Raw genomic sequence first — 23,108 nt, 5'->3', positions numbered from 1 at the left:
CCACAGAATGGCTCTTCGTTCCTATTTCCTGAGGATTTCAACTGCTGCAATATTTCATAACATAGTCTTCTAATTAGTAATGATAAAGTTCAAGGTAGCTTTTTCATGTCCTTATCCTAATAAAGACACGAGTCAAGATGAAATAAAACAAAGCAGGCTTTTCAGGGCTTGAGTAGCAGGACTGCAGAAAGGCCATTTTAAGGAAATGAGATCTGTGCATGTGATCCTGCTGCCCTGTCTGATGACTTTGATCTTGTTAGGTGATTTTGACCAAGCTTTACAGTGATTTTAGGAAATCTGAGGGATGCATGGTTCTGGTAAAAATCAGAAGTAAATGAAAAAGTAACTCCCTAGTGTTAGGGAAGAGGTCCTCCTCCTTTCTAACTTGGGTGGCAGCCGTTATGACTGATTGGTGTGTTTTCGAGCTGGTTGACGTACAAGCCTATCTCTGAGTCAGCTCACAGAGCCGTTTCCTCACCCAAACAAGGAGGCAATGTGTGGGAGAGTTGGAAGTATAAGAACAACCAGCCTGAAGAAGAGAAAATAGTGGGTCTGAGGGGGAAGGATGAATCTGCAGAGACCATCTTTGATAGTACTGCCACACACAAGACAGTTGTCACATTGTTTTTCTTGGCGCATTTCTATGAATTCCTTATGTTTATAAACATGCTTAGTGATGTATGGAGTGCTCTGCCTACCCTACTGACCTGTGCATCACATGTCAAAGAAGAGAAATCACAAATATGAAGATTCTTCTCCTCGAAGTAGTGTTTTGTTTCCTTTCCATGTTGTTATGAGACATGCTCACAAGATATGTGCCATCCACTTGTAGTTGCCTAATTCTCTTACTGAGTCTATTTTTCTGTTTTGATTCCAGGCTGTTACATGGCTTCTGTTAAGTTGCTTACTTTTCTAGGATTTTCTCTCCTTAAGTCCCTTTTATTCCCAAATCTTCCAGCTTACAAAATTTTTGTTTACAGTATGACCTTTAGGTTTTTCATTATGGTTCTTCTGACTAGGAGCTGTGTTTTATTACTCTTGAGATGTAATTGCTCTTACCTCTAATTCCGCTTGCACTTCATGTGGTTAGTTTTGGGACTGCTAACACTTTTTTTTTCAGCCACAGAAGTTTTGCTATCAGTTGATCCTGTTCACATTTGTTCTGTCTGTTAAGGTATCTGGACTGCTTGCTCCTGGATCACATACAAGTGGCTGCTTTCTCCATCCTGGCCAGCATCTCTTTGCCACGTACAAATGCTTATCCTGTCATCTTGATGGTTGTTTACTACAAAATAAGGCTTAGATTTCTCAGTGTCTGTCTTTTTTCCCCGCAGTTAGGTATTGTGCTTTGGATGCTTTGAATCTGTAGGAACTTTCTCATGGTTTGCTCTTGTATCCTACTGACATCTGTTCTGCTTTACAGCAGCTGTTAGAAATTTGTTTCCTGGATCTCCTTTCTCCCCCAATCTTCCCCCAGTATGCTTTTTGCTGGTGTCAATGACAGCTGTAATGGTGCGATGGCCTGTGCCAGTGTTTGATATGCCTGGATATGGTTTTAATGAACATATATCATCAGGTAGTTCTCCTTTGTCAGCTGGTGGGATATCTGAGTACAGAGCTTTGATTCTAAGTCATCTGTGTTCTACCTCTTGTTTCTTCAGGTTCTTTTTCTCACTTGTCTCACAACATCACTGTTTTCCAGAATGGTCTCCTATGATGATGCTTGTTCGGCCTTTCATTACCAGGAACATGCGTATGTTTTTATGCTGAAAACCTATGGGGTTTTCTCCTTTTGCACAGACATGGTCCCTTGCGCTGCCGCGTCTGCCAGGCAGTGCTGCATGATCCCCAGCCCGCGGCAACAGTCCTGCAGTGCTTGCCAGTGCTTGACCTGCCAGTTATTGCACTCTTTCCGTCTGCTTTATAAATATTATTTCAAAGGATTTTGAAAAGGTGGTTTTGTTTTTTTTTTTTCAGATGTTCTACATCATTAGAATATTTGCATTAACCCCATGCTTGACTTTCTTACACTGAAACGGTGCCATTAGCGGGAACTATTATTGCCTGAGTAGCGTTGGCTATGAGATGCAGGCTTACATCTGTAAGGATGAGTTGCCAAGATGTAAATTCAAAGGAAGTGGGAAGCTGAATTCCAAAGCTATTGTTTTATAGTATTTATTAGTTATTAATATTCATAAAAGCTTAACTAGATTGGGAACGTGCACGTCTTCTGAGCATATTTGTGATAGTTTTACAGAAGATATATAGAAGTGTTTTCTGACTACTTAAATTATGTCTCTCTTTAGAGCTTTTACTTTCTGTTTGGAACAGGCTTCAGAAATTCGTCTCAAAAGTCCGTTAATTAGAAATAGGTTCACTTATTCATTTCCAAATATCTGCAGCACACTGAACGTAGTGTGCTACCTACATTAGGAATAATGACCTAACCTGATAGTAGTCCTGACCAGAGAATTGAATGAAAGCATTTAAGTGGTTTTCAGATCAAACATATGGACACTTGCAACCTGTTAAAGCAGTAATTTTCATTTGCTGTTTTGCACTATAAAACTTTTCCTCCCAGAGTAATTTGAGTGTAAGTTTACTGTAAGGGGTGGTTGTTTCATTGGTTGGGTTTGGATTTTTTGGGAACGATTATTGCTTTGTTTATTTTTCTCCTGATAAAGTCTAACAGTAGTGCAGTGTGAAACAAGATTACATATGCCCTTAAAGAGGAAAAGACCTTAGTCAGTGCGTTGTCAGTATATGCTAGTTTCATATGACCACCCACATACATATTTGGGCCTTCAGTTATTGTCAGAGAAGCTTTAGAAGAAGGTATAACTGGTGGGCTATTATGTTTTATGAGTCTGCACACTGGTAAACTGGATAGAGAATATGAATGGGTATGAAAGCTCTGTTCTCAGATAGGAGTGTTTGAATGCGTGCCCTGATTATATTTTCTTTGTTTCCCCTCTTCCAGGTTTTCACTTATAAACAGAGCACAATCACACACCAAAAAGTAACGCCTATGCATCAAACAAGCACAGAGAGTGTGGAAGACATGGCAGTGCTCGTAGATCTCCATGAAGGCTCCATTATGCACAACTTATTCCAGCGATATCAGCAAGATAAAATCTATGTAAGTTTCTTCTAAAATTAAGAAAAACATCCAGGCAGAATGGTTTTGAATGTGTAAGTGCTGTGTGTGTTTTGCTGTTCTGTGATATCTCCACTCCTAATGTTCTCTAGTTCTTTGCGTATCTGCATAGACCTGAAGCATGGCTCATCTAGTGACTTTTCGCCAGCAATGATAGAAGTCAGTAGCTCAGGGCTGGCCAGGCAATCCTTTGGAAACCTTGAAAAACTGGCATGCTACGTAAGTTATTACACTTCCAGTGACAGGGTTGTGTTAAAGGGCTCTTGTTTTTCTCTTCTCCTTTAGAATCTGCCCCAACAATATGTGCTGTGTATGTCACCAGAGGGGATGTGGTGGGATTTAGTCTGTGACATTTGAGATCCCGTGAGGCCAAGGTCCAATTCTAATCAGCTTCCCCTTTTCTATTGTAGTAGAAAGGGGATGGTATTACGATTGTCAAGCTGAGGACCTGTGCCATTAAATACAGATAGTCGGAGTTTAGGATGTATGAGAACAGGCAGCTGTTTATCAGTTTAAAAAACTACGAATTAGTCCACACAGAATTCTTTTTCTCAGCTCTGTAATGAAAGTTTTTGTGATTAGATTTACCTGCTCTTTAAATATTTTCGTTAATCTTGAATGATCATAGAATCATTAGGTTGGAATAGACCTCTAAGATCATCGAGTCCAACCAAGATATGAATCTTTCCTGAATTTGGAATTACACAAAATGTGAGAAAGATACTTCCATGTGTTGCTCCATCCCTGGAAGTGTTCAAGATCAGGTTGGATGGAGCCGTGAGCAACCTGGTCTACTGGGAGGTAGGTTTCCCTGCCTTGGCAGGGGGATTGGAACCAGGTGATCTTTGAGGTCCCTTCCAACCCAAACCATTCTATGATTCTATGAAAGGCACAAGAAATATCAGTGTCTCGTACAGATTGTGGAATCTCACTTTTCAGTGGTTCAGTGGTTGGTGGGTTTTGTTTTTTTGGGGTTTTTATTTTGATTTTTGATGGGTTTTTAACTAATAATTGCATAATGTAAATAATCTTTGTTTGCATCACCTGTCTAGGCCCTTGATTTGGCCATATACATGCTTGATTCCAAGCTTCATCTAGTACGTTTGGCTTCTTTATTTTTAAACATGAACATATCAATGTAAAAATAACTTTTTCTGTATTTAGAAATTTCTTTATGATAAAAAGCCAAAAAGGGCAAAAGAAAATTCTGTTCTTTGCACGTTACCTTTAAAGTGGCTAGTATGAGGAATCCTAAATGTTGAGGTAGTTCTCTTTACAAAAGTCTTTATGTATGTTTTTATTTTCTCAAAACAAATGAACCATTTTGCCTTTCAGAAAAATCAGTAAACAAAAAATGAATAGCATATCTGAACAATACTTCATGTGTGTGGGAAAAATATCTGCTTAATAAGAGTTTAGTTTTTCATCAGTGTTATTAGATTAGAATCTAGTACAATGAAAGTGTGATTCAAAAAAAAAAATGTTTTCTGAGCTGTTATGTGTACTCAGATGGAGGACACCTCCCCATTTTGAAAACATGTGTGTGATTTCTTGAAGAGGCAAAGAATAGCCTTGTTCTGAAGAAGCATGTCCTAGCTTATTTCTGACCTTGTCAAGGCAGGTTTAGGGTATTCTGATAATCGGTGCTCAGTGCGGTGTACGTTTCTAGACAGACAGGTTTGTGTGGAGTTAATGATGACATATCTTCAGTTTCTGCTGAATACTCATTGTCCCTTCAGTTTTGCTAATTGTACTGCTTACTCTTTTGAGTCCGCCTCACCTGAAAAATGATTGAAAAGGTGGTCGGAAAAAAGGTGTATTTTGAAATGCATATGAAAGCCTCTCTGTTGTCTTATATATGTAACCAGGACCCAATGTAAGAAGCATCATCTTTTCTCCCTCCTCATTGGTGCCCTGCTCCAGCTGTGGCAGTGGTAGTATTTTAGCAGGACAGGGCTTCAGGAACAGAAACACCAAGAAAAGCTGATTAAATATCTTGAATAATTTTATGAAACTTCATAGGTATGTGAGCATGTGCTGTAGGAGATGATGTTGTCATTGCAAAATGAACCATGTCTTCTCATGCCAAAATCTCTTAACTATATTGAACAGTTCAACAATATTTTAATGTTTGATTAAAAAAAAAAAAAAATCCAAAAGGTGCATTAAGTTTACCTTTGTTGAAGGCATACTTGCAGCTGAAGAAATCAGGTTCCTGGTCATTCTGCTTTGGGACCAGACTAGTTCTTGTACAGGACAGTAGAAGCCATTGAAGTTCGTGCCAGGAGCAATTAAAACTTTCTAGATTGTACATTTGCCTTCTCCCGTCCCTCCAGAGAGTCCTCTAGCTTGGCCAGGAGTTGCTTCATTGGGGTAGTGCACATACTGTTTCTTGTGTCCACAGCGGTGCCCTGGCTGTATCTATCCCTTATGTATTGGGGATAAATCAGGAAGGCATGTGCCCCTCTCCACTCTGAACTTAGGGGCTGATCATCCCATTGAAAGACTTCTTGCCATCTCCAAATATAAGCCACTATGTAATTGCTGCATCCTGGCTTTTAGCTTATAGGTCCCTCTTTACTTCAGCTTTGTGCACCTCATTGTCCACGTCCTGAGTGGGGGAAAAAGATATGCAAAGTGTATGCTGGCATTTTTTTGTTCTATGCTTGTAGTATTACAAGCATATTAATGTGGTTCTTGAGTCTGGCAGCTTTTTGTTAGTTTTCTCAGTGGCAATGAGACCGGGAGGCACCTTTGTACTCTTAATGGGGAATGCCCTTAATTAGAATGTAAGTTTTGTGGCTTGCTTCTTTACACACACACAAAAATTATATGAAGTGCAATATATTAAATGTAAGTGTAAAGTACATGTAATTTCAAAAATACAGAAGAAACAATTAAAAGGAAGTTTAAACAGTTACTTTCTCAGGAAGACATTTATGCAAATCTTCCACTGTTAACTTGTGTGTTTGTCTGTGTTTGTTTGTATGTGTTAACTTGTGTGTTTGTATTTTAATGCTCCAGCAATGAGCATTAAAGTAAATATCTTCAGATGTTTGAGTTCAGTTTAATCTTCCTTTACTTAATAATATTTTTGTATCACATAATCATACCTGTGTTCCTAAACTCTTCCCTACTTCCTAATTAGTACTATAAAGATACTTGCTATGGATGCCAAATTTTGTCAAACATATCAGTGACTTTCTTGGTTACTGCCAACAACTGCAACTATAAAGGGTCAGCAGAGGATTTTCTATATTTCTTGCCATTTCTTGGGGAGAGAGGAATATTGATTTAGCATGCAGACTATGTTCATAGCTTGAATGATGCCTGGTTCTGTACTTGATGAATTGAGTCTCTGAGCTGAATCTGTGCTGTTAGCAAGAAGGTGAATGGCAGAAATTGTTTGTGCCTCTTTGTATCAGTGTCAAGTCTGTTGACATCTGCTTGTGATACTTTTTGTCTGAATTTCTATATAGCAGTCTTCCAGTACTAAAATTCGGCCTAAGGAAGGAGGAGAAGGACATTTTACAAGGGCATGTAGTGATAGGACAAAGATTAATGGCTTTAAACTGAAAGGAGGTACATTTAGATTAGATATTAGGAAGAAATTCTTTACTGTGAAGGGTGGTGAGATGCTGGCACAGGTTGCCCAGAGAAGCTGTGGCTGCCCCCTCCCTGGCAGTGTTCAAGGCCAGGCTGGATGGGGCTGGGAACAACCTGGTCTGGTGGAAGGTGTCCCTGCGCATGGCAGGGGGCTTGGACTAGATGATCTTTAAGGTCCCTTCCAACCCAAACCACTCTATGATTCTATGAAAAGAAAAGAGTGCATGCTTTCCCTTTTTGGCCTGAGAAGCATGGGATGTACAAGCCCTTTCTTGATTACTTAAAGCAGTCTCCTGTCTGGTGTTTGTTTCTGGGTTATCACCACTTTTGTTGTCCAAGAAAGAAGCAGAGTTAGGATGGCAGTGATGATATGGTGCAGGGATTTTCATTGCCACTTCCTCCGCAGTTTTACTCTGTCAGGAACAACTTGATACGGGAGATCCAGCTTCTGGACATTGGCATACAAGGTTTAATGCCTGTCTTTGAATGCTCAGATTAGCTTGCGTGCTAGGCTGGTATGTGGCAAAATATGGAAAGATAAACACTAGTGCTAAAAGTGGAAGGTGCCCATGTTTGAAAATGGAGCCTTTTGTGAAGGCGAATGAGGATTTCATTGCCTCTGAAGCAAGGCCAGCATGGGGCACGTGATGTGGAGAGGGGAGGTGCTGCGGCGGCTGTTCTTGTCACTGTTCAAAGGCAAGTTGTTCCCGAAGCTGTTGATTCTGGTTTAGTTTTAGTTAAGTACACATTGCAGGGGAGACTGGCTTAGCCTTGGAGAAGACGCGATAAACCACACCACGTGGATGTGCTGCAAGATGCCCAAATTATGGTGTTTGAGCTGGCTCTGGGATGAGACATGGTTGTCTTGTCTCTGTGGCCAGTGGTTAGTTACTGATGCAGGCGAGTGAATTTCAGAAGAGCAGACCAGAGGATTAGAGAGCAACTTCTGCTGAGGTGAGTGTCATCTTGGAAGTAACTGCAGTATACATTGTGCAGGTTGGTATGGAGGTTTTCAGTGTCAGATCCACCCTTGTTTGTCTGAGTTCAAGCAATAAACAGGTTTCAAAGCACATCTGATTAGTTTTTTCCTTTTGAATTAAGCTCTGAAGTGCCAGGTAGGCATGCTCGCCTTTGAAGTGGTGATGATTTGACACATGCCTGTCTTGTTTAGGTGGAGAACATGTATCCATGCCCAGAAAGGTGTGCTGTGTGGGGTGGGGTCTGGCAGTCCCTTGGCTGCCCACCCCTGATGGGGAGAGTGGCCTCCAGGTTGTCCAGCAGTTGGGTGTGGTGGCCAGGAAGGGTGAGAGAACATAAACTATTTTTGCTCACTTTCAAATTAGGACTGCAGCTTGCACGTCAGTAATTATAACCATCTGTTAGGTTTGTGTGCTTATGTATGAAAGCTTCTGTACCAGCCATGTAGACATGTAGTGCTGTACCAGCCACATCGACATCAGAGGGAGGATGATGGTGATTAGGAGCTTAGTTTTCATGGCTGGCTTCCTTTCTCTCTTCAGCTGAAGCAACAAACATGGAATAACTTGGATGAGAGTGCAACATTTCTCCAATTTTTAAAAAAGGTGTTAAACTGGAAAAGTTGTCTCTTCCCTGACAGGGTTGCTTGCAAAGCTCCTGGCCACTTCATTGCACTGAATGCTCAGTTATCTGTTCTTAAAAGGTATATTTGGTTATTTATGCATCGATTTTTAAGTCTATTTGTGTTTGTTTACTTTAGCAGCACGTTCCGTTGGTAGTTTGTTAAACTTGTGGTAATTAGATAATTTATCTCTTTTGAAGTCATGAGAGTTTCCTGAGGCAACTAGTTGATGTTTGTGCGGTATTAATCAATAATCACCATAGGGGTTTTTTAAAATTCTGTTTGCAGACATAGACACTTTAGTATCTAGGTCAGTTGCTCTATGTGACTTGTTTGTCTAGGTTTTTGTGTATTCGTTTTTTCTGAGTACAGTAAAGCTCACTTCAGATCCAGTGCAGTTGCTCTGTGCCATGTTATGATGGTCAGCATGGATGTTGCTGCATGTTGTAGTGAGAAAGTAGCTGGGCACACTGAAGTCCTGGTTAATTAAATACAGGCAGACAGTCATAATTCATACGCTTTGAAAACGCTCCTATTCCGATGTCCTCTACCACAGATGCAAGTTGTAAGTGGAGACAGACAAAGGAAGATCAGTAGAAGACAATAGCCCCAACTTGTTTACTTATAAACTGTCATGACTGGTTTCTTAACACGGAAAAACTTGGATGCACTCCCTGCGGAAACGGAACCTGAAAAGAATGTGTGTCAAGGACCTGTACACCATCCTGGACAGCTCAACAGCCTTGGTCCTTGGCCTGTCATACTCTGTGGTGTAAAAAAGTGTGGGCCATTGACTTTAAAAAACTCACAATCGTACCCACAAAGTCGTTAATTAGGACCATAAAATATATAAATATTGCACATGTACATTTAGGCCAAGTCCTTAGGTATTACACTAGCTCCTAGAACTACGTTTATCCTGTTCTTGTCTGTAACCCAGCTGTGGTTGCACAGTTCCTCTCCACAGGCATCCAGTGCTCTAGAGCAAGTAACTGGTTTTCAGGATCTGCTCTATGATTCCTGAGGGAACTGCTGTTTATTTAATTGCTCTGCTTCTACAGTAAAGAAATTTTAAAAGTGTGCTGATGAATCACAGTGGTTTTGATGCCTTGGTATGCTGCTGGGGAGATGGGGAAAACTCTCTCCACCAGCTTCCTTCAATGGAGGTGCAGAGAGCAGAGAATGCTGTTGCTAAGAATGCAAGACAAATGTCTATGCATAGCTACTTACCTCCATAATTAGCACATTGTGCTTACACACATCAGATAATGTTTTCAAAATGTAGTTCAAAGTGAGTTCCTGTCTCCAAGCATTAATTACAGCTTCCATTTTGCATCTGTTACTAGAGAGCAGCAGACAAAGATCTATATAAACACAGCAGGCTTTTGATTGGAAATCTAGTGGAATTTAATTCTGGTGATTGCTATTTCTAAAGGTTGGTCAGTTATATAGATCAACAATTGTCTGCCAAAGGCCAATTATTATTATTTTTTACCTATTTTTCTTTTTTTAATACATGTTAGAGGACAAATATAGCTGTAATGATATGAGAAGTAAACAAATGCCATCAGTTGGTTAATCAACTTTGCTTCTGAATTCCTCCATACTGCAGAACTTGTGGGACTGCTAGCAATAACAACAACAATAATAAAGAATGTTTGTCTGAACTTTGCCCTCACAATTGAAAATATTAGGAATTTTAAAGGTGCATATTTTCAGATCTTAGCAAATATTTCAGCCTGTGGTGTTGTGATGAACATGATATCATTAAAAAGGGAGCTGTCCAGAAGATCTGTGTAATTGAGTCCACTATCACATGTGCAACGGCTACACAAACACTTTGCAATGTATGCAATGGCTACACAAATACATAAATTTACATTATGGTTTGTGGTACATTAGGTACTTGTTGGTAACCTGCTGTGTCTATATGCTGCAGTAGGGATCTTACCCTCTTACCCTCTATCATCAGAGGGCTGTTTCAGTGAGACAGATGGGGAGGCAGAGGACGTCAAAGTTTTACTAAAACATAAAAAAACTTGCTCTTTCTGTCTGCTCTGTGCCACTTTTTCTTCTCATTTGGATGCTTGGTACAAGAGTAAATAATAAATGCAAGGTCAACAGGGTCAATTCCTGTTGACTTCCATGAGTTTTGAATGATACCTAAGCCCTACTTGATAACTTCATATAGAAAACTGCAAAGTAGAAATCTGTGCAGGTTTTGTCATTGATGATGGTATATAGTGCAGGTTTTGTCATTGGTGATGGTATATATTGCTAATGTATTCTCAGATTGGACAGCTTGTTTTTGTGTTGTTTTCTCCACACCTTTAGTGAATCTTGCTACTAACTCTGTGAGCTGGGAACAGAAAGCAGACCAATGTGCAGAATCAAAAGGAAAATTTTTCAGTCGGTTGCATAAGAGCCAACAGCAGCTTAGTGCCGTCTAGTCAGAGCTTTTGCAAATGGTGCTGAACGCTTCAGCGTGCACCTTCACCTCGTGTGAAGGAGTGAGTAGGCTCCTTTCTGTAAGGTCCATTGCTCCTGGTCCCACAAAGGCATTGAAAGGAAGGCAAGAGTTTGGACTCTGAAACTTAAGCCGCTTGTCTGTCACCAGCACATGTTTTCTTTACATAAGTTGGGCTTTGACTGTAAAGCATACCACACAAAATTTACTGCTTGTGCTACACTGTCCAACTGCCTTATTCACATATTCCAGTAGTTTAATACTAGAAAGGCCACAGATAACCCATTTAAGTTGAGAATGAATTAAATTACTTTTATAGCTATTATCTACCTGCATAAATGAACTATTGATTCATAGCCAGGCGGTTACTTTTATTTGAAAAGTAGTCCATTTCTCGCAAGCAGTTTCAGCTATTTCCTTTTGATGTCTCTCAGTCTTTCCTTTTAAAAGCAAATGGAGTCCAAAAGTTCCATTTAGCAAATTTTTGACTGTTAATACCATTTGCCGTCTTAGTGCTGATTTCTAGACCCACGGCTATTTGGCAGTTGTTCAGTGCCATCCAACAAACTACCTGGCGTAGACCTAGATTTCAGTTATACTGGCTTTTAATTTCTGTTTTCATGCTCTGTTAAAGCGTAATTCCTGCTCTCCTCCTGAAAAACTGCTTTCTATAGAAGAGGTCTTAAAACATTAAAGGACCATGGAAGCTATGAAAATCTGGATGTCAGTAAGTAAAATACTCGCAGGCAGAATGAAACAGATTGCCAAAGCTTTATATTAAAAATATTTCTCCAAGTGCACTAGAGACACTGCTTTTTCATATGTCATCTACCAGCTTTTTTGTTTTCATTTGCATGTGTTTTCTCTGAAAATCCACTTCATCTTCCCAAGATGAATCTATAGGAAGGAAGACGACCATTTTTCCTTTTCCTTGCTGGAGGGTGAATTAGACCTTCAGACAGCTTTGAAAGACTCATTTAGGCATTGTGCAATAATAAAGCAGGAAGAAGAACTAGTGTGTGGCCACAGGCCATTTGAAATGAAGTGATGAGCCATGGGGTCTCTGCTGTTTGTGGGGCCTTTTCCAATTTGAGCTAGAGATCGCCTAGTTAGAGCTAAGCTGTGCACTTGTGCACACAGATTACTACAGTCTGATGTGCAAACCTATATTCACATGCTGTATTGCATCCCAGGAAAATGACAAAAATCAATGTCTTATTCTGATCGATAGTATTGTTTTGTTCGGGAGGTCACCTCTTCTCTCTGCTCGGCAATGGTGAAGGGAGATACTCTTCTGTAACTGTTTATATAAATAGTCTATGCACACAAGATCATTATCCTGACATCTAGTAGATAGGACTGCTATGTGGGAGAGGTTGTATTGTATTAGTCAGCAAAAAAATGCAATAAAACCAAGGAGACTCGGTCCATTTTCTACAGGAGAAAAACTGCCAGAAACCTGTGAAGTTCTTAAATAAGGGAAGGTGTCTCTCTAACATCAATATTATTGTCTTTTGTTTTGGTCTTTACTTTTGGCTGTAACAGTGCTCTTTTATCAGCTTGTCTTTATATTGGTTTCATATTTTCCCAGCTGGACTTTTTTTGTGCAGATTCTGGGTAAGAGTTGCAGAGTTCCCTTCAGTATCTCCATCCACATGGAACAATCTGTTCAGTAGGAGAAAACTAATGTGAAAATCAGATGAGATTTAAGCTATGAGTGTGTCTCTTCACCTATGGATGGCTCTTGGTTTTGTGCAAGTTCTTCACCATCTCTGAGCTTTTGTGGAGTTAAGCTGAAAGATGTGACTGCCTCTGTGCACTGTTTTGGGTATTTACACTGGCAGCTAAGGTGACCAAAACCCAGTTTTTAACCCTTAAGAAACAGACAGATCTAGTCAGCTTCAGTTAGGTGCCTAGAACAAGGACACTATGAATGAGCAAGGTTGAAGCTGTAGAGAGTGGAAGGATTCGCTTAGTTTAGAAGTTAAGGTGGCTGGGTTGCAAAGTACCACTTTTTTCATGAAGAAGTAGCATAGTCTTTGCCATGGGAAGGGCTTGGGAACAGGGTGGTGTTTCTTAACCCTCTTTATACCAAGGGAAGCTTAAAATCACGTTAGTTGGGTTGAAGGGTCAACATAATAGACAAGGGTGCATCTAATAGGGTATGCTGTTGCCCAACAGTTGCCTCTGATCACCTGAAATCACATATTTAAAAAAAAATACAAAATTATTCCAAAATCTTTTTGTGACTCTGCCAGTGAAAACAAACATAAAGCCTGGCTTTGAAAACGCCTTGGTCTGTTATGCCTTGGATCTGATCTGTGCTGAGCCCGGGAAGGGAAAAGGCCACCAGGGAGGTAGTTGGCAGAAGCATCTGCTGCAGCTTACATCATGGAAGCACAGGGGAAAATGCAGCTAAGCAGTATGAACGTGCCTGGGAAAACGCTTTTCAAAAACAATGACAAGGAGAACATTTAGTGGGTGGGTCTTGGGTGTAGGTAGCTGCCTGTTAGCACTTGATCTTCATAGTGACATTCTCTGTCAAGTTCTGGTTCCCTTCTAAAGGTCCTCTCCTATGGATGCTAACTCGTGCATTTGTAGTGTGGCCTGTGTGTTTACAAACAGCTCATTTTGCAAGCAATTTTACAACTACCTTGAGAAGAAAAAAGGACAATTTATGGGTCGTAATGTTGTGTGCATTGCCAAAGAACACAGAGATAAATAAAAGCAAAGCTGAGGTAAATTTGGGCAGTTGGAAACCCACCATGAGTCACCAAACATGGTGAAGGCTGCAGAAGCCCAAACATGTACGCATGATTATAGAGTATGGCATTGCAAGTAATTAGAAATTACTTGATTGGTTGAAAACATCTAAACTTGTAGTTCAGTACTTTACTTTGATTATGGTTTTCAAGAAAGGAGCTTGGCTTCAGACATTTTAGTTTATAATTTAGAGAGGCAACTGGTTTCCATCCCACTGAAATTACCATGGGACTAGCTGAAATATGGGGTGTGCTTACCACAGAGAGGATAAATCTAGGTCCTACCAAGAGCAAGGGCATTAATTATCATCCTGTTTATGGCATACCCTCGCTCCTTCTGCTGCCTCCCTTAAAAAGCACACCAAAATATGGCCCAGCCATCTCTTTCTTCTTTTTATGCTGATGTGTATGTGGTGGTTGATCTGGTTATCTTTACCTCAGAATAAACTCAGTCATGATTACTGTCAATCCCTTTACCTGAGAGAGCTGGGTACGATGGAGGTTGTATCCAGAGTGTAGGGCAAACTCTTCTGTTCCCAGGTTTTACATCCTGACACCTTGAAATTTGGTGTTGAAAACATAACGATGTTTGATGTCCGTTTTATGGTCTTTCAAGTGTTGTCTGCCTCTGCTTGTTCTGTGAAAGCACTGATATTGTAATTCGGTAACATTACTGTAGCTGTGATGATTTAAAGGTATGAGAGGCTCACAAGTTATGTGCAACACAAACAAAAAGAACACAGACATAATTTTTGAGGCATCTGTAAACGTGCTTTTGTTTCTATAATGAAACAGATTTTTCTTGTCCCAAAGCAGGAGGTCTTGAAAGTGCTCTTAAGAGAGCTGGACAAAGTGCTGTTTCTCAATGTTAATGTATATATCTGTAACAAAACATCTTAATTCTGTATTTGACCAGTTTCAACATTTCTAGTACCAGAATGCAAATAATATATTGATTTTTGGCATCACTGAAGAAGCACAATGGTAGAAGTTGAGGAATGCAGCCTCCTTGTGCCTGTTTTAATAGTGCAAGCAGTTTTAGTTTCTGTGTGATAGTTGATCAGTCTTAGTTCAGGAGCAGCACATAATGCAGTTTAACAGAGCCCTCCAGCCTGCTCCTGCCTTATCTCCAGCCCTCTCTGTAGCATGAGATACACAAAGCCTGAAAGAAGTCCTTCCTGCCCCCTTACCCTGACTTTTGTCCCCTATTTATTTATTTATTTAAGAAAGGAGGAGGAATGGGATGTTTCAGATGCTAGAAGTTTGTGAAGTACAGAGGGGTACCTTGACATAGAGAGTGAAAGGAGGATGAGAAAATGGTGGGATGAAATTGATGACCTCACATGGGAAGAGCAAGCTAGGTTAAAACACAGAAATCAAAGTTATTGTGAAGATGCAGAAGTCTTGACATAAAAGGGAAGAAGTGGAAGGTGGATGGTTGCTGTGTATGGGGCAAACCTGAAAGGATATACCCAAAACAGCATCTCTAAAGGGGAAAAGATGGAGAACAAAGCAGTCCTGATACATTTATAAAGTATGTTTGGTTTACAGCATTAATGAAATGATCTTGCGTTAGGGTAGTTTCCTTTTTTGTTGCTTTTTCTGTGTAAAGAAACTGGAAAAAAAAAATTGAAGGGGAAATTTCTTAGTCTACTTTTTCCTTTCTTAGTCTGAAAGCCTTTTCTACATGGGAAATAAAGACGTTTCAAAGTGTATTTAGTTCATCTATTGCAAACTTGTTTCTTATAATTTTAAGCTAACTTGAAAAAGCGTATTTTAACAATAAAGCTTTTTACATCATTAATGTTTGTTTGGCCTTAAACTAAAGTAAACTGATTGTGTCTTCCTTTAAAAAAAAAAAAGCCAAAAACCCAAACGTCTCATATTAGACAGGACTACTCTGACTATTGCAAGTTTTTCTAGAATATTTCTGTTGGTATCAGAAATCTTTATGAGCTCTTGAACCTTGTTAAAGAACTAATTGTTTTTGAGTGTTTGAAGAAGGCTGGGGTGATTTCAAGACCCAGGTTCAAAGCTGATTGCTATCAGAAAGCAACAAGCAAAACAAAAGAAGCACTTGGAGAAATGATGAAAAACCTCTGCCTTTCTCAAGTACATCTTTCATTTTGACTCTTGCGATGCCATTGCTTTACTGAATGTCTAGCTGAGAAGACAGGGCTTGAACTTCTAATTTTGAAAATCCTCTTAGAGGATCAGCAAACAATGTTGTTTCCTCTTTTTGTGCTAAAAGGGGGAGCAGGAGTATCTGTGGTTTGTGATCAAAAGTGTTTTGGGAGATGTGTTATCAATGTAAAATTTCATTAAAAATTTGAAAGTGAAAAGAAAAGCAGCCCAGCCTTTAGTGTGATAATCAAAGTGTTGCATTGCGATTCAGGCTGAGTAACTCAACTTTCATTTATTCTTGGGTTTAAATAAATATATTGGCAGTGATCTGGTAACAAGTTGTTGCTGGTTTAGTCTGTAACAAAGTAATTCAATGTCTGAAGAAATGGGAGAGAGGAGTAAACTGTCGTCTTCTTTGCCATGGGTTTAAGAAATCAGGCTTGTGATAGGAGCTCTACACAGTAGCCCTCAAACTATTTCAGCTGGAAATCTTCAGAAATCCTGTCTGCTTGCTGGTGCTCTGGCAGTTGTATGAACATTTTTCCTATTCATAACTGCTCTGGAGTGATTTCATTAAAATAATTAATTCTTGAATCAGATGAGAAGCTGCAAAGAACAAAGAGAAGATTTAATTCACTTTCCTTTAAGGAAAGTGGAAGTGACAATTCTTATGTGAAAATACCTTTTCTGAAATTTCGTTGAAACAGCAGCCTTGTGACGTTAGAGTAATAAAGTAATTTAGAGATCCTGCCTCTGACTGTTAACTGCTTTAATTTGCCATATGATGCCTGGTGCAGAAATAGCGTTCAGGAGACAATACCCTGAACAGCCCTGCATTTTCTGTGTATCTTTACACCGGTTTAACTGGCTGCGAAGGTGCTTGCACTTGCAAAACCAGAAAGTCTGCCTTCCAAGAAAGGGGTTGCCTTGGGCGGCTGCTCAGAGACCCCAGGGGGAGGGAAGGCAGAGCCCTGCAAACAGGAAGGTGAAGTGCTGCGTGTGTGTGCGGGTCATGCCGCCCCTCAAGTCCCTGACTTCATGGCTCTTAGAGGTGCCAGGGCAGAGGCTAGCAGGAACAGGATCTACTGTTAAATGCTGCTGCTAGTAAGAGCATGTGATAGTTACTGGATGGGAAAAATAGTAAGTCTAGAAGCGATGTAGGAAATTATTCTTGCAGTGGATCCTGCTGCTGTCAAGTATCCCAGGGGAAATTTACGATGACTTTGGGAAGATTTGTCTTTTAGTGGGAAATTTTTAAATAATGGGAATAGTTTTTAAGAACAATGCTGCTTCAGCTCATTGATACCTTGCTGAACTACCTAGGGTTAACATGGAACCTTCACTTGGGCCAGCTAACTCCTAGTTATTCCGTGCAGATACATATTTGTGGCTGGTCCTGGATTGGATTATGATGCTTGGTAGATGATAAATCTGATCCACTGTGTCTGTGAAGAATAGAGCTTTCTAGTGATTTGCCTTGGGATGAGGAAGTTGTTTTTTGAGGGTGAGGGCCTGACTTTGTTCTTTCTTGTATCATTGTAATTTGGTGGCAGTTTGTGCACGTGTTTCACTTGTTCTGCAAAGAGGTAATACGTATGCAAAGCACCAGAGGACTGGAACCACAAAATCAGATGTGTTTCAGTAGAGATGGTGGCTCTTCACGTTTTTGCAGACAGAGAGAAGGAATTTTTAAAACAGTTATATGTCCTAAGCGTGACTCCATTAGGTGCTTTAGGAATTGTTTTTGCTGGTATCATTTCTGCTATTCACCAGGCTTCTGTTATTGCCATAATACCTTACCTTTTTTCCTATGATACCTTACATGAATTATGAGGCAATGAAGCCATCTGACTTTATTAAATAAAAGCTTTTCTTATTCACGGTAATGACTAATATTCTGGAAGTGTTTCTATAATTTTTAAGAAGTTGTGCTTAAGCCATTTGAAAGACTGCTTCATGTTAAACAACTCTGTCCAGAAGTGGGCTGCTGTCGCCTCTTACGATATTTGCTGTTTGAAATAGCAGAAGCAAAAAAGTTGCATTGTAGCTGGTGGCGGTGAGGTTTTATCACAGGCGGATCAGGGAGTGTGGTGATGTTGTTCTGTCAGGTACTTGATCACACAGAAGCTATAGAGTGGATGCTTACAGTTACAAAGTTAGATGGTATCACGTTTCAAGGGGCTTTTTTTATTTGCTGCTTTGCCATGGCATCTGTTGTGATGCCGTGCCTCAAGTTACTCTTCTTTCTTATGTTTTACAAAGGCTTTAGTCAGAGTTTAATAAAGTAAAGAGGAAGATCTGTGGCAGTCTGTTTTACGGGTCTGCACTGTTTGTGTAATTTAAAAAAACCCCAACAACCTTTTAAAATTTTGCCTGTGCAATCTGTGCTGAAATATGTATCAAGCTGAGGAAGTTTGTTCTCAGACACTTCCTTGTTAGTTATTTAAGAACCCAGGAGGGGATTGATCCCAGGAAATTTAGCTGTGTCTCAGTGAAATGATATCTTTCTTTTAGATGAAACCTTCTGAGCTATTGCACAGCATGGGGTTTTTATAAAACACACAGACTGAAAGTTCACAGCTCTGTGAAAGGTTCTTGAGTTACAGTGAGAAGGAATATTCCCATCGCAGGTAATAAAATTGTTATAATTTCAAATACATTGCTGTAGTTCCCTTTGGCAAAAGCTCAAAGCTGCTACTTGTGTTGGGCCTGATGGAGGACAAACAGGTGGATAATGGGGAATGTAACTGCAGGGTAACAGTGAGAGAGGAGAGCTGGTACACAGCAATAATTCCGTGTTAATGAAGGAGAAGAGGAGGGAGGCAGGTAGATGTGAAATGTAAATGCTGTGGGAGAGACTGACAGAGAGGAAAGGAAAATGTGGGAGAACTGATGGTCTGTGTGTCTCAGTGAGTGCCTCCATGGCAGCTTGCTGGAGAAGAGGGCAGCTGCAGGAGGAGCATGTGGGGCTGTGTTTCTGTGGCGTGCAAGATGCTGCTTGCCTTATCCAGCCCTTTCTGGGCAGGGTGCTGCAGAGGTGAGGAGAGCCTCAGTCCTGCTGTCAACTTCATAGCTGGTTCCTGTTGGGGATGAGAGGGTTGACGGCTGGCGGAGCATCTGTCTGTACATGGGGACTGTGTTAGAGGGTCAGAGGCTTTGCAGCCTGGCTCTTTGCAAGTCTGCAGTAGGGCTGTTGAAGCCAGGTGTCGGCTTCCTGCCTGTACCTGCAGAAAGGGTGCTTAACAAAACGAAATTAATATCACAGTGGTAACACCGCACACACCCCAGAAATGTGCTGGAAATTCTGGAGATAACATGCTTAACATTATATCTTACTCCTACTGCACTCAATTTGGTTTTAATTGATGTGCTCTCTAATTGCAGTGGGATAGAAATCCTTGTCAATTGCCGTTGTGCATCAAACTAGTAATAAAGTTGGAGAAACTCGGTGTTTTGGGAGCATCTACTAGTTCACTTAGAGCCTGCTTTACTTAGAGCCTGCTACCGTGTAATGGTGCTGGTGTCTATGATAATATCTGATATTTCTGTTTTAAAAATGAGTAGCAGAGAAGGACTTGTACTCTACATAGAAATACAGACTTTTGCACCAATACTTGAGACACAGTCAGATTTTTAGTAAGTTCAGCGAGTCCCTAAGAACACATGAGAGGCAGCTGTAGACCAGGGCTTGTAGGCATTACTGTGCAGCTGCAAGCAGTATTAAGGCAGGGATTCATACAGCCGAGAAGCTCTGTGCTGTAGCTGGGGTAGGCATGAAAACGTGACAAAGGTGGAAACAACTTTTGCCCTTCTGTTGCTTTTGTTGAAAGTAAGAAAGCAGGGAAAATGACTAGCCACCTTTATCCAAAGGATTGCTAGGCTTTTACAAACGTGTATTTGTTGTCTTTTATTTGGGAAGAGTGTTAATCTAATCTGTTCCACCCCATGTGTAATAACAACTCTGGGGGACTGTGTGCTTGCAGACCTACATTGGTTCGATAGTTGCCTCTGTGAACCCTTACAAGAGCATCCCGGGACTATACGACTGCGCTGCTGTGGAGCGATACAGCAAGCACCACATGGGAGAGATTGCACCTCATATCTTCGCTGTGGCGAACGAGTGCTACCGCTGCCTTTGGAAGCGCCATGACAACCAGTGTATCCTCATCAGGTAAATGGCAGCTGCTGCTGCTTTGATTATCCTTGCTGGTGAGCCTTCCCAGGTGATTTAGGCAGTTCGGGCCACGTGTAGAGAACTCCAGAAGAAAGCAGGCTTTTAAACCCTCAGAGTTTTGGGAGAGGATTCTAAACTCACTCTGTATCATTCTGGGACCTCTAACAGAATGTTAATTTTTCTTACGCATCTTACAATTTAATTTAGTGAGAAAATGGATTGTATTTTTGTGCATTTTTTGCTACTCACCTGTCTGATGTTACTCTAAGTAACACCCTGTTTCCCCATCTTGTTTAACATCCCTGTGCAGCTCAGTAGTTTGTCACCACTAGATCCTGAACGCTGTATCAAGAGGAAAAGGAAAAATAACCCACCAATTTTGAGACATGCAGTAAATAAGAATAGCAAAAGAGAAAACCCTCCACATTGCAGCCACTTAATTCTGCCTGATTAATCTTCCTTGCTTAATCTCATTCTGCTTTAATTTAATTTAATGGTGATTGAATAGCTTCCCGTTACGATCTACTGTGTCACTGATACTCAGGATCTCACTGCTGCCGAATGTACATTTGGCATTTCAATAGCTTTTCGCTGCTTTCAGCTCCTCCTTCCTTCTTGCTCCCTCTTAGAAGAGCTGAAAACGCAGCCAGCTCTTTTCCCTTTCCTCTGCCTGCCAGCTCAGCTGCCTTGGCTCACGTGCAGGCAGGGAAACTGAAGCCTTGCTTGCCTGATCAGGAGGAGCAGCTTGGTGGTGATGGCAGTGTGGCACCAGCCGTCAGGCTCCAGGTGGTGGGTGATGTTCAGGGGAGTGAGAGAGCTTATGTTTCCCTTCCCTCTCCTATCTCACCTTCATGGTGGTTTTGTGATGAAGCCTGTTTGCTCTCACCCTCCTGTAGCACAAGTTAAGTGTAGAGAGCTCTTCAGACACAAGGTGACACAATTTCGACTGTCTCCCGACCTCCACAGGAGCCCTTGCGACAGCTGTGGGACTGCAGCATGGGACAGCCAATGGGGCAGAGGGGATGAGGCAGAGTGAGAGCAGCACCTTTTGCAATAGGCAGTTTCTACTGGCATTTAAGATTACAGGCCAGTTTGCAAGTCTTCCTGGATAAGAGGAGGATTTGGCACATGTAGTTCAGCACCCAAGCTGTTCTGAGAAATGTGGATCAGATGCCACATGGCTAGGTCTGGTTCCAACTTTCTCTAAGTGCTCAGGTTGTGGTCCCTGCCTGCCGTCACCTCTAAGCAAGTTCTGCCTGGCAGTAGCACAAAGATGGTGGGGGTTGAGTGTGTTTTTCAGCTTTCTTCAACTGTATTTCTCCTTTTTGTTATTTAATACGTAGTGCTGTACATTTAATGCTGAGTCCAGGTGACACGCCAAGAAAAAATGAAATGCACAGAGCTCTTTGTCATGCGAAAATAGCTAACTTGGAGTTACGATTTCGTGTTTTAATGCCAGGTGGTTACTTGTGAACAGCCCATGTACCCAAATTTTGGGGACCGAAATAATCTCTGGTACCTAGCAGGTGGCTGTTGGTATTTTGTTGATGCCATTCTCTACTTGCCCAAGTATTTTACCTTTCTTTCCAGTTCCTCACAAGCTGCCAAGAGAAAAGCAGGCTGTGTCCTAAAAAGGACATAAGCAGAACTCTCCATTGTTTCAGAGGAGTCTCCAGCAGTCCCCACTCTGTAAACCATGTGCCTTGGTACAGATAAGGCATGATATGGAGAAGTTTCGCATTAGCAGTCCCTTTTAAAATTGTTTACTGTGGCCATGTATTAAAACAATGGTTTGTGTGAGTTCAGTGTTTCAGACAAGTGCCACAATACAGCTTTGTAAGGGTATCTTGTTTCTACAGAAACTGAGGGAATGTGCAATTCAAATAAAAAAATAGAAAGTCAAATCTACTTTCCTAAAACAGTATTATCAGTTGTATCTGTGAAGGACTCAGAGCAGGATTTTTTAAAATTACTGAAGGCTTTCCGTAGTTCTCATGAGATTTAGGAAAGTCCCTGTGATCATCATACACTTAGTTTGGGGCATCAGAAGTGGAGCTGTAACAGTGTGCTCGTCAAATTCAGCATCCTGGTCATTCCTGCGTCTTTTACTGGCTCAGAATTAGATGTTGCAATAAGTCACTTGGCTACTACACAGCTCTGCAGTGTCTGAATTGAGACAAATATTCTGGTCTTGTATTTGATGTAAGAGGTGACAAAAAGCAAAATTTTGTTGCATCACGAAAACACAATGAACAGTTACATCCAGTTAAAATGAGTGAATTGTTCGTGTAGGCTTCACATTCCGAGAGGCAGTTTCAGCTGCTCCTGGTTTTGCGATCTAAAAGCTCGGTAGCAAGTTGTACCGGCCCCGTGAGGCGCGGTGCGGAACGCTTCCTTTTCATCCTCTGGGCTCGAAGTGCCCCCTGCTGGCACCCAGGATTAGCTCAGCTTTGGTTTGGAGCTGCTTTTTAAGGCATTGGGTTCAAAAACCTGTGAAAAAGGTTCTACGGTTTTGAAATGCTTGGGATGTTTGTCTGGGTAGGGTAAGATGAGACGGCTAAGGCAAGAGCCTGAATTAAAAACTGTAATCAGTAATGGCTCAAAATGTAATATAAATGTGAGACCATTTTTCCAATCTACCACTCAGACTAGAGGTGAAAAGCAAGGCAATACAGAAGAGAAGACATTAGATGGAGTCATCTGAAGATGCTTATTTATTGGTCTGTGTTACACAGATTTATTTTGATAATGCTGCATAAAAGTGATTTAACAACCTAAAATGTTAACAAAATGGGTCATTGAAGAAGCTGTGCACAACCTGTGCATTAAAATATTTACACAGTTTTGAAATGGTATTTTCACTCTCCCAGGCTAAAAATTGTTCATCTGGCTATTGAACTAGAGATTTCATGTAGACAAAAACACCTACATCAACGAATGCTCCATTTTGTGTTGATCTGAACCTTACTGCAGAGTCTGGTTTCATTTAAAACAGGAGAGAAAAAAAAAAAAAAAGCCCACCGCAGTTAAATTTGATGCTACAACAAACATGTTAAAAGGATAAATTACCATCACCTGATTTTTCAGCTGGGTGCCTTTGTAGGAGCATGAAGGGAGTCCATCTTAATCAAGAAATAGCTAAACAGCTTGTCCTGATGTAGGGAAGGGACAGAGTTCCCCCATGATTAGCTGATGTTCAAAAGTTGGGACCAAGTTCA

The 23,108-nt window shown here is 40.8% G+C and overlaps 1 protein-coding gene across 2 annotated transcripts in view; it reads left to right on the top strand.

The window, feature by feature from the left end:
* MYO10 (myosin X) overlaps positions 1-23,108 on the top strand; it is a 128,134-nt gene that overhangs the window by 35,800 nt on the left and 69,226 nt on the right. For both annotated transcript variants that reach the window (XM_086468861.1, XM_086468860.1), the window contains exons 2-3: positions 2,981-3,139; positions 19,700-19,887. In XM_086468861.1, coding sequence (XP_086324987.1) covers positions 3,029-3,139; positions 19,700-19,887 — 299 coding nt within the window. In that variant the 5' untranslated portion in view covers positions 2,981-3,028. The remainder of the gene's footprint in view (positions 1-2,980; positions 3,140-19,699; positions 19,888-23,108) is intronic.

This window comes from Leptosomus discolor, chromosome 8 (assembly GCF_034619465.1).
Source record: "Leptosomus discolor isolate bLepDis1 chromosome 8, bLepDis1.hap2, whole genome shotgun sequence".
Lineage (NCBI taxonomy): Eukaryota > Metazoa > Chordata > Aves > Leptosomiformes > Leptosomidae > Leptosomus > Leptosomus discolor.
This window is presented reverse-complemented; position numbering and strand designations above follow the sequence as displayed.